The sequence below is a fragment of the Mya arenaria genome, chromosome 6 (genome assembly GCF_026914265.1).
Source record: "Mya arenaria isolate MELC-2E11 chromosome 6, ASM2691426v1".
NCBI lineage: Eukaryota > Metazoa > Mollusca > Bivalvia > Myida > Myidae > Mya > Mya arenaria.
In genome coordinates this window covers 36,315,448-36,328,061 of record NC_069127.1, presented here as the reverse complement: position 1 = coordinate 36,328,061, position 12,614 = coordinate 36,315,448, and the positions used below count along the sequence as shown (strand labels likewise).

General features: G+C 33.8%; 1 protein-coding gene across 3 annotated transcripts in view; it reads left to right on the top strand.

Annotated features, from left to right (window-relative positions):
• LOC128239049 (uncharacterized) overlaps positions 1-12,614 on the top strand; it is a 30,722-nt gene that overhangs the window by 11,294 nt on the left and 6,814 nt on the right. For all 3 annotated transcript variants that reach the window (XM_052955486.1, XM_052955484.1, XM_052955485.1), the window contains 9 exons: positions 3,431-3,613; positions 3,965-4,171; positions 4,485-4,828; positions 5,376-5,471; positions 6,590-6,694; positions 7,464-7,539; positions 8,320-8,568; positions 10,490-10,676; positions 11,887-11,989. In XM_052955486.1, coding sequence (XP_052811446.1) covers positions 3,431-3,613; positions 3,965-4,171; positions 4,485-4,828; positions 5,376-5,471; positions 6,590-6,694; positions 7,464-7,539; positions 8,320-8,568; positions 10,490-10,676; positions 11,887-11,989 — 1,550 coding nt within the window. The remainder of the gene's footprint in view (positions 1-3,430; positions 3,614-3,964; positions 4,172-4,484; positions 4,829-5,375; positions 5,472-6,589; positions 6,695-7,463; positions 7,540-8,319; positions 8,569-10,489; positions 10,677-11,886; positions 11,990-12,614) is intronic.

The following is a 12,614-nucleotide window of genomic DNA, read 5'->3' as shown; positions in this document are numbered from 1 at the left end:
ACCTCTTAGGTCAAGGTCACACTTAAGTGCTTATTCACAACGGAGTGCTGCATATAAAGATATAGTGTATAGGTTGTCATGTCCGGGCTGTAACTTTCCCTTGTATGGACAGATTTTAAAATAACTTGCCACATGTGTTCCACATACCAAGACGATGTGTCGCATGACAGACCCGTGTCCCTATCTCTAAGGTCAGGGTCACACTTGGGTGTTTATTCACAACGGAATGCTGCATATATAAGGACATAACAGTGTCGGTTGTCAACTAAAGGTGGTATTTTTTATGTTTAGAGGCAATTTAAAATAACTTGCCATATGTATTTGACATGTAAAGGCAAGATCAACTTTTCATGTACTGACCTTGTTCATAGGTCAATGTCACAATCGGGGGCATTCGTCACATACTGTGACAGCTCTTGTTATATATTTAATAATTATGAAATTTATTACAAACTGCTTTAAATTTGTCTGTTGATTAAGTTCTTTCAGTCATTTGTTTTACATTTGAGTAATCATTTAGCATAAAAATACTTAACATTAAGCAATACTCTTTCAAAAGATACCAAAATTAGGGTGGGTTCATTAAAATTTAACATTACGTCACCTTAGTGCAATAACCCAATATCTGCTTCTATTTCTGTATGTAGTTATTGAGTTATTGCACTAAGGTGACGATAACATCTTGGATTGCATGAACATTGTTATAAATCAAATCAAGCCAATTGCATAAAACTGGTAAAGTCTTTGGTTTGGATATAGCTGGCCGAAGTATTCGTTGATTGGTCAATATTTATCCAAGTATCAATATTAACCAATGAAATCATTTAAAAGGGTAAACATGCATGAAGATGACCTGTGGAAATGTATCCAAGTTTTATATAAATGGCTGCTGGTACATTAATGCATGCATCAAATATTTATACAAGAATTGGTCGATTGTTCAGAACTTTGTTGAAGTTAACAGCACTGTTAACAGCATCGTCGTTAACTGAAAAAGGTTAAATATGTTATGATGTGCTAACTTAAGTTGAAACAGTTCTGTTGTCTCAAATCTTGTAAGAAATACTGCAGATCACAAGTGTGACCATGAACTTTTCAGAGCAGTTAGGATTTTAAAGTTAACAATGATGATGTTAACAATGTTGTTAACTTTAACAAAGTTCCGAACAATTGCCCGAACTATATGATAATGTTTTGTTAAATTTACAATTCACATAGTTATTGTTTATATATATATAATGTTTTTTTTTGTCTAATATGTATTTTTCTTAAGCGAATTCAGGACTCTGTTATAATAGCCACTATTTTACATGGAGTTGAAAAACTTCCAACTTTTTAAACAAACATTTATTTCTATTGATAAAATGTTCAGTGCAAATAGTGATTTTGGTATTGATGTTCAATACACTTTGAAGTCTTTGAAATGTATGAAATTTATGCAAATACAATATTTCTGTTTAAAAGAGTGATGTATATTATAACATAATAGTACACTGACAATGATTTTCAACTTTGCTGACCTTAAACAATTCAAAAGCGATCATTTCTTTGCAAATCTATTTTGATACTATTTATTGCAGCTTAACATATAAAAAGAAGACTTGAATGATATATAAAAACATAGTTTAAGTATGCAAAGAATCGGAAAAATCAGAATAAAAACTTTCTTAATTTTTAAAGCATGCAATTTGAAACTCTTTTCTTCCTTCCGCAAAGAGCTTTTTAAGTTACTAATAAATAATAACGGTTTGGGGAATTCTCTTAGGCGCTTTTGCCCTTTGATTGGTTTTATACTGTGCAGTCTTTTAAATCTACTCTCTCACAGATTGACAGTTTTGACTTTTCTTTAAATTTTCGTCTCAGAATTAGCTGCTTTTGGCATCTGTATAATAAGTGCCTTCAATTTAGTCATATAAGATAACTCATAATAGAGCAGATGTCAATTTTCTTTTGAAAATTGCCGAAAAAATGTTTTTCTTAAAAGCGTAACACTTTTAGCCATAATTAAACCATCAAATTTTGAACGTAAATATGAAAAACTGGGATCTGATTTTTTGTCAGTTAGTCTTATATCACTTGTTTTTCAGACATTTACGCAAAAATTTGCTCATTCCTAGACAAAGCATAAAAAGGTTGTGAAAACGGTCAATCTGTGAGAGTGCAGCTTAAGTTTGAAAGTTTTTCATGAGTCAAGGTATTGTCATAGCTCTCGAGTGTCGTCTGACTGGGGAGTCATTATCATGATTAATGTTTCTGTCATATCTTGAAAACTAAGAATTTTTTTTATCAGCAAGTAAACTGATCTCACAGACTACACTGCCAACCATGCATTTTTTTGTGGAAGAGATTGCGTCATGGCGGTAAATTCCACAGTAGCCAATGTGATTATCTGTACAACTTCCGAAAAAAAGCAAGCGGCATATCATATGTACATTTGATCGGCAAGTCTGATAACTCTAGCTTATACTTCTTGAGTTTTGCCCCTTGATTAATGGAGTTTAGCAGAGACAGGCGTATACATCCACTTTCTGAGCTTCCATTTTCTTGTCTACCGGTACTTTCAAGGTCTTTTGCCTGATGGGAGGGGTTTAGAGTCTCTGAACTTTTATAGAAGAAATTCTGATCTTCCATTAAGTTATTATAATCAGAATATTAGTTTATTACATGCTATTATTAAACTTTTAAGACAAATCATATTTATTGTTCAAAAAGTCCTGTCATAAAGCCATTTGATAGAAAACACTTCTTGACAAGAGGAAGAAGAATGCTCAAATTAGAATATCCTTTTCTGAACATGCTACAAATAATAAATGCTTTGATTGGTCCTGCCCGAATGTGTCACAAAAAACTGGCGACCCAAAAGTGTTGAAGCCTCTTCAGTGTACATATTTGATTTTTAATTACATGTATGTCATTAAAGCTGCACCCTGATAGATTGACTGGTTTGACAACTTTTTTTATATATTTTGTCTTGGAATGGGCTGATTTTTGCGTAAATGTCTGAGAACCAGTGACATAAGATATTATTGCTAACAAAAGATCAGATAGCAGTTTTTCATATTAACTTTCGAAAATTTATGTTTTGTGGCTAAAAGTGTTACTAACGCTTTTAAAGGAAAATGAAAATATTTGGCAGTTTACCAATCAATTGAGATCTGTTCTATTGTGAGTTCTTCTTATATTGACTGAATTCTAGCTATAAATGCCAAATTTAATTCAGCTGATTCTGAGACCAAAAATGAAAAAAAAATGACAAAGAGGTCAATTGATGAGAGTGCAGCTTTAATGGTAAGTAAGTAAAAATGCAACAACATCAAACAAACCAACATACCTTTGTACCCCAACCCTCAAAATGTGTGTCTGGTAGGGCCAAACAGGGTATTATTTATTTTGGCCTTATATAACCAAAATATACCTTTCATACATGTAGGTCCAGATGACAAAGCAATCACAGTCAGTTTCACGAATGGCAAGGTTTCAAGCGTTCCCGTCGACACATCAATCTGGATCCCAAAGGAGGTGTTTGAGAGAATCACGCTTGAGTTAAAGATGCCGCGTGAGGCTCGGGAATCTCTCATGTCTGAGGAACGCTACCCAGAACAGTCAAAACAGGGTGAGTTATTTTTTAAAGGAAAAATAACATCAGATTCTGATTCTGGCTTGGCCTTATCCAAATCTTATTGCTCCAATTTTTTAATTTTTCATTTAATATTCTATTTTTGTTCAACTGCGGCTAGACATAAGTTGGTTAAGATTGGCAAAAGGCACTGAATGATTTTTACCAAATGATATGAAGTATGTAAGCTGAAGCCCTTTTTATGTCAGTGGTGTCAAGCTTTCATGTCCTCTATAAAAAAACTGTGAATCATCCATCATTGCTTGCAAAAGATTTCCATGCAATCTGAAGATCATCCACCATTCTTTCAGTATAGAAATTTCTCATTAAAACAATTTTACATTCCAGGCTACCCAACCTCAGGGCCCACAGCAGACCCTAGGGACTATGATATGGCTGACCCGCTGTGTTTTGACTATGACCCCATGGTTGTTGAGAGGCGTGGAGGTCCCTGGCGCTATCCATTCCATCCACCTTACCCCCTCATTCTTAAAAAGGGCATAGAAAAGCAGGCTTGTGTCAGTGAGACTGTTGAAAAGAAACAAGTTGTACCAGGTATGTTTTTCAAATCTTAACAACTTCACTGATGAACATTGAAGTATTTACTTTGCCCTTGCTGCTGTCAGCAGCACTGTCAGCATCTACAGCACTGTCATAATGTAAAAAGCTGAAACTAAGAAATTAGTGATAAATCAAAAACTGTTCAAGTATGGACATGAAACTATTAGTTCACAGATTACAATACGCATATGTGTAGCAGATCCAACAACCTTCAGAGTTTGAAAGCAATTATCTAAAGTGTGTTTTTTATTTATCAAACAGAAAACATTACGTCTATAATGTATCTCATTGGCTATTTTCTCGACAGGAACAAGTATCACCCAGCAGCAACTTGATGACAAGATTGCTTCCCAGCTTCTGGAGCACAAATTGTTACTGGATGAAAAAGAAAATGAAAAGGGAACCAGAAAGTGTGAACAGGAAAGTAGAAAGGTGATGGAGGAAGGGAGGGAATTTTCTGAAGAGTGCCAGAGAAGGCGAGAACAAAGGAGAGACCTTTCTGAAGAGTGCCAGAAAAGACGGGACCAAGGGAGACAACTTTCCGAGGAGTGCCAAAAAAGTCGGGAACAAGGGAGAAAACTTCCTGAAGATCTCCAGAGAAGGCTGGAGGAGGTGTATGGTCAGTGGCAAGAGGAAAAGGAGAAGGAAAAGGTATGTACAGCCAGGGAGAATATGTTTTTTAGTGTTTCCTACCTGTCTCCTCTGTCTAAAATCCCCTGCAACACAATGTTTTTACTGCACAAAAAATCAGCAGTAAATATTTGAAATTTGGGAGTGGCGCTATACATATATATTTAAAAATTTAATTTTCCAGTATAAATGAAATACAGTTGAACCTGTTTGTTCCATATTGCTTAGCTCAATTTCCTTGTTGGCTCGACCTTGATGTAAAGTACCGATTTAAGTTTACTCGATGTTAGCATTCCCGCTTGTCTAAATTTCAATGGGAGGCTCGGAGTTTTTTGGCTGGTCCCTGAGATATAGAGCCAACAGTTTTTGACTGTGATAAAATAGGATTCACTGGTAAATAGAATTCATGTGGTACAGTAACCTCCTATACCTTGAGTGCTTGACGCAAACATTGAAACAGTGTGTCCAGCTTTTTTTTACTGTTATACTGATTGACTTAAATATTGCTATTTTAAGGTACCATTATAAAAAATTATGTTTTGTCACTTATGTTTCTATGTGATTTTAGTGTGAGAAAAGATCGCAGGAGGATGTTGAGGCTGTTTTGCAGCGACGACTGGAGGAACGCAGGAAGGAGCTCGATCAGCAGTGGGAACAAGAAAGGGTAATATAGATGCACATTATTGCATAGATGGCAATCTCCTATGTGATGACCTTGCTTTAAAGCTGCACTCTCACGGATTGACTGATTTGACCCTGTTTTTGATTTTTTATCTTTGAATGAACCCATTAGTGCTATAATGTCTTGAAACCAGTGATATAAGACTGCTGACAAAAGATCAGATCACAGTTTTTCATATTATACAGTATACACATTCAAAATTTGATGTTTTATGGCTAAAAGGGTTACTAACGCTTTAAGAAAAACAAGTTTTTAGGTAGTTTTCGAAACAAGTGAGATCTGTTCTTTAGTGAGTTATCTTATATGACTGAATTGAATGCATGGATGCACAAATCGGCTGATTCTGAAACAAAAAGTAAAAAAAAGTCATAATATTTTAAGTTCTTAAGTATGACTGGTGCTAAATCATTGGCTTGAAATATGAAAACACTCCTCCTATTGATTTCTCCTTAAAATTGAAAGGATAAATTAGCTGCACTCAAAGATTTACCATTTTAAAAAACTTTTTTATTATTTATGTCTTGAATGAAACAATTTTGGCTTAAATATCTGGAAAACAATACTGGTGACATATTATCAGAAAGAATTTTTTGACATTCATTTTGAAAATTGAAATTTTATGGCTAAAAGCATTACTAACACTCTACAAAAATGAGTTTTTCAGCATATAACATCGATTTTAGAACATAAATATGAAACCCTGTCATCTGATCTATTGTCAGAAGTCTTATACACTGGTTTCCAGACCTATGTGCAAAACTGTCCATCTTTGACAGTGCAGCTTTAAGTATAATTGTACAGGGTCATATTCATGGCCTTGAATATGCTACGCTTCACTCTTCTATATGAATAGAAATATATGTTTTTTGCCAATAAGCATTCCATTCAATTTAAAGGACATTTGTGCTAAATCCAAGGTTTTTTGTAATACGCAGAAGTTCAAAATCTATCGCATTCTTCAAAAATATTGATTTGTATTAATGTAATTTATAATAGGAACTTTATCTGGAGCTGTGGATTTTGAAATCTGTCTGTGAAATTTCAACTAAAAATCAAGATTTACTATCGCTCAATGTATCTATTAAATTCTTTTATACCAGGAGCTGATATTGAGCCAGATTGACCGGGAGAGACTGCTGAAAAAGCGGGAAAAACAAGATGAAATTGGTTTGCGAAAAACTGTCTGCTTTGACGAAACTTCAAAGGTAAATTGATAGGCAACATTATTTGCATAATAATAAATACTAAGAGAAACTGCTTCTAATGTAACTGTTAGAGAAATTGAGTTAAGGAAAACTTACCTCTCATAAACTCCAGACTCCAAAGGTTAAGTTCTTTGTACAAGCCTACATATTTCATTTTTGGTTCATAAGATACAAATTTTAATCTATCAAATCTTAAAACATTTAAAAAAAAGTTATTGGTATTTATCATAGAGATAATAAGAATCATTGAAGGTCATTGGTCAATCTTTTTTCTATTTTTGCATGTCAAGTTGGCTGTAGTAACTTCAGGCCATGCATTGGGGGATTTTAAAATAACTTGGCACAAATGTTCACCATGAGATAAGAAATGTATCATGCAATACAGATTGGTGAAAGATCAAGGTCAAACATTTTTTGTCTTGTTTGACATCATTGTCATGAATTGCCATATACTTTTCAACAATTACATTTAAGAACAGAACTGTTTTATTATTGTGACAGTGGCAATAAAATATTGTTGGTATTTCAATGACAATATTGTTGGTATTTCAAGGATATTTGTCGGTCTTTCACCAACAAACATCTACATTTTCTTAGCAATTAGACCACCAATTCACACTTCTTGTTATGACACTCTCTAGGAAATAGCATCCTCGTTCACCATAGTGATGGTGCTATTTGTAGATTTATCATAATGGAACCTCTGATAAATGAGAATGGGAAAGAGAAGCTTCTCACATATTCTGACAATTTATTTGGTAATTTTTAGTGTGATGAGGTATCCGAGAAGAAAGAAGAGACAAGCTATCGATCTGCCTGCAGAATGAACGATGATACTCTCCATGGTAGGGACATGCACTTTTGAAAATTACATTGACTTGGATTGTGTAATAATTATGGTTATGATATAATAGTTTTTTTATTTGATTATTTTTTTTTTGATTATTTTTTTTTTTCATCATTATACAACACAATTCATCATAATTATATACCATTAATATAAAGCATAGATATGGTGTAATTAATGCTTATTTAATAATTATGGTTTAATCATAATGTGGTGCCCAATTAACATTTCTTTCATTGGACTAGGTTATTTGATTTTATTATATATATATATGTATTTGGTATTTTCATCGATGTATATTTAAAGTCATTAATGGTTTTTGTTGTACAAGCAATGTTTAACCTTTATATATAATGAATGCCATTCACTAACGATATTAGACGTTTGACAATGAAATTGTTTTAACAGAATGAAGGAAGCTTTTAAAATATGAATTTTCGTTTCTTTTCTTTGTTGTTATGCAATTACATTTTCGCATGTTATATTCTCTTTCAAGTTATCTGATTTACCAATAAGCATGTTATTTCAATGAGCTATTATTTGAATGAAAAATGCTTGCTGAACTTTGCTAATGATCAAATAAATGATCAAAAACATAGTGGTAGATTATTTTAATTGTTACGTTTGCATTTTGTTCTTTATTTCTACAAAATCGCAGGTGAATTATTCTATATTATAATTTTGCAAGGCCACATAAGCTTGTTTGTAATAGAATTTTCTTCGTAAGTGTATATTAATAGGTGAAATTAATTTCAATGATAATTATTTTCTGTCTCAGATGGTTACTTTAGTGACCCAGAGGACTTGACCTCACGATGTCTACGCGAGCAGGGCGTGAACACAGAATCCAGTCTACTGGAGCGCCCGCGTACGTCCTCCCGCCTTGTGACTCGACGCCCACAGTGGAAGAAGTACTGGCGTGCTGACCCGGGCATGCCGATAGTGAATGCCCACAAGGGCCCATTCAGGGAGACTGCCTTGGAGGCCCCCCTAGAGGCGCGCAATATGAACAAGGCACCATACATATGTAAGTGCTTGTTTACAGTGTATATAACTCATTTTCTGGTCCATCACGCTAAATATCTTATATTACTTATTAATTCTTAAAAATAGAAGAATGCTTAAGCCAGAACTAGGGGGCACTTACTCAACTAAAACTCAATCAAATCAAGACTGTCATTTTCATACTTCGGATATATTTTATGCTTTCAAAGGACTTTGCTTCCAAAATATTTTATTTGCCAGTATCATGAAAATTAATATAGAGAAGTTCAGCTTATCCCATTACAATTATATAAAAACATGTTTGAATAATGGCCATAGTCTAATATCATATTATTGCAGTTTATGAAAATAATGTTTTTTGTGTTTTTATTTGTACTGTTAATGCCATATTTTCATTATTAAATTGATGACTGGTATTTAAAATAAAAACAAAAATTTCAAAACCAAACACCTACTATTAAACCTCTGGAACAATCAAACAATAGGTTTATGTAATGCAATGTAAAATATATTTTAATGCTTATATTCCATTGTATTTCAGTGAATATCAGATAAGGTGACTAATCTCTGCTTTTAATAAAATTATTTTTAGCTTGTCTAAATCAAATAAATCAGGGTATTGTCATAGCCCTTTTGTCAGTGGCAAGTGGGCTTTGTGGATTTTTTTAACATTGGTCATTAGAACTCAAAATATTCTCATTAAATTTATTAAACCTGTTACCACTGACAATATTTGTGTTTCAAGGGCCATAAGTCTGACTTGAATAATGCTTGAGTAATGCCCCTTTATTTATTGAAATAATCAACCAAGATCGAGCATTGGACTCAGCTTGTGATGCTCTTGCTATTATCGTATTGTTAATTTTGACAAACTAAGGGCCGATTGTTCAGTACTTTGTTAAAGTTAACAAAGTGGTTAACAACATCATTGTTAACTTTTAAAATTGATATATTCTATGATGTGCTCATATATTTCAATAAAACAAGTACAGCTTAAACTTTGTTTTCAAATCTTGTTAGGAATACTACAGAGCATTATAAAAAGTATCCATGAATCTTTCAGAAAAAATAAAGGATAATGACATTAACAACGTAGTTAACTTAAGAAAGTGTCCTGATGTTCTTTGCAAGGGTATCTCATAGTATTTGATCTAATGCAAAGAGTTATATATCAATTTAAACATTTCAAAAGCAAGTATCTAAAGGAACAAAGTCTGATAATGTTGATTATCCTTTTCAAGGTACATCCAAAGATGACGTGTCATATGCAGGATCCCTGTCCCTACCTCTAAAGTCAAGGTCATACTTAATTATGTGCGAATTTATAGGTCACCCGATCACCAATGGCAGGTCACCCGATCACCAATGGCAATGAAAATGGGGACCAGGCTATGAACAAATTAACCTGATAGCCTGATTTGCTATGAAAATCTGACCTTTGTAAATATTAACTCTAACCCTACCTAAGTTAGTGTTTGTTTACTTTGGAATGCTGCATATAAGAACAAAGGGTATAGGTGGTTGGTGGTAATGTCCCGACCTTTCTCATGAACTTTCTCATGTATGGACAGATTTCAACACATCAAGATGATGTGATGCGTGCAATACCCATGTCCCCATTGCTAAAAATATGAATGATAAACAATGGGCCATTGTTCAGAACTTTGATAAACTTATCAACGTTGTTAACCACATTGTTGTTAACTTTGTTACGCAAAAATATGATGTGCTTATATATGTAAATAAAGCAAACACAGCTGAATCAGTTGTTTCAATATTTATAACACAAACTGCAGATACAAGTGAATGAATGTTCTTGTGTCCAGAGTAGTAAATATTTGAAAGTTAACAATGATGATGTTAACAACATTGTTAACCTTTACAAATTCTTAACAATTGGCCATATGTCTGTTGTTTTTTAAAAATTAAATCACATTCTGTAGGTGAGTGGACCAGTCCTGTGTACAATTATGTTGACCCATTCGCCCGTCACGACTACAGCAACAGTGTGGAGAAGTGTCTCCGTGCCCCCACTGCCCCCACTGCGCCCCCACCCCGTGATTGCAACAAAAGAGTCCCAGTGCGCCCTATGTCTGCTGACACGAAGGAATCACTTAGGAGGGACTTCAAGTGAGTGGCACGAGTTTGATTGTATTTTAAGAGACTAGGTCGTGCTTTTATAGGGTCAGACATTAAAAAATAATTGTTTTGTGTGAAATGTGATTGAAATGCTTGTTTCATTGATAAAACATCATTAAAATTCTATTGTCTATTGTTAATCACTATTTTAAAAGGTGACAGAGAATGCACTATTTTCTCAAAAAGTGTTAGTAATGCTTTTGAGAATTGATTGTATTTAGGCTTAATTTATAAAATTTTATTCACATGTTTACCTGCCAGTTACTGTTTGATATGGAAAAATGGCTGATTAAAAACAAAGCAAAAACAGAGTGTGTCAGAGTCCTTTTAATAGTCAAATTGCTTTAGTTGAAACACAACTATTTTGAACACAGCTTTAAGCTGATTATTTTACCTTTTCTATAAGGATTGCATGGTTGCCTGTTTGAAACAAGTTTTTTCTGCCGGGTACTTGGAAATTATAGCTGAAGTACTTCTTACACACTTGTGTGTCATAAGTCCATTAAGTCTTATTGAACTGGTCAGTTTGTTTGTAGACCAAGTTTTGTCCGCACAATAACTTGAGAATGGTTAAACCAAGACCCATGAAATTTCAGTGGTAGGATACCCCTGATCATCTTGGTGAGCCCTATTGTATTAAGGGTCAATAGGTCAAAGGTCAAGGTCACAATCAACAGTGCTTTGAATACTTCGTCTGCACAATAAATTGAGGTTAGTTTTATATAGGACCATGAAACTTCAGTGGTAGGTTGCCAGTGACCATTACATGAACCCTCTTGATTTCGAGGTCAAAGGTCAAGATCACAGTCAACAGTGTTATAAAAACTTTGCCTACAAAATTGCAAAAAAACATTTGAATAAGGACTATGAAATTTCAAAGAAGTTTGCCCTTGATCAGTAGATGACTCCTTTTGGTTTTGAGGTTAGTAGCTCAAAGGTCAAGGTCACAGTCAAGAGTGTTTTGTGAGCACAATAACTTGAAAACAGTTTGATTTAGTACCACAAAACTTCATTTTAGTTTACTGGTTTGACCACTTTATGAATCTTGTAGTGTTTTGGTTTAGTGAGTCAAGGTCCTATTTAGCAATATGCAATATAATTATTAACTTTGTCTGCACACACACCTAGGACATTAAAAATTCACCGGGCGATTCTTATTGCTTAATCTATAGAGTATAATATATCAAATTGCCAATTGCAGGAGGCGGTGTGAGGATCAGCGACAGAAGGCATGGAACATGCGCATAAAGAACTACGACAACATGTCGGAGGTCATGCAGGACCAGCACCGAGAAAGAATCAGAGTATGTGGGGGTTGCATAGTGGTGTTTAAGTTTCTTTAGATTATAACCAACATTTCAGGCCTCCAATAATGGACAATTTATCTTTGGGATTGCAGTTTTTTCAACTTAACAGACAAGATGTTATAATTTGGTTCCCCGCTTGCTGAAATCACTTTATAATCTAAGACTGTTTAAATGTATTGTGTTATATCTTGGTGACTTAAAAAGGCGCGATCAATTCGCTCACTCTGCCCTTCTTAATCATTTAGTTATTACTATTACAAATTAAAGAAAAAGCATTTAGTAGCGTTGATATGAAGAATAATTAATTGTTGGAATTCATGCATTGTGAATCATTGAAAGAAATTCTCTGATTTGGCCATAATTAATTAGTTTGTTCTGCCTTAAACAAGAAATTGCAAAAACATCTATGATTGGAAATCTCTCTTAGCTTTTCTAGGACCCAATTTCTGGAAACATCTTAAGTCTCTTATAACAGGATTAAGCTAAGTGCACTATTTTTGTTTTGGTGTCATTTGTGTAATATTTACTTTCTTAAGAGTTTTTGGACTTGAGGAGGTACTTATCTTTATGATAATCATGATAATAAAAAGATATACTAGTAATATCAAAATTAAGTAAGAAA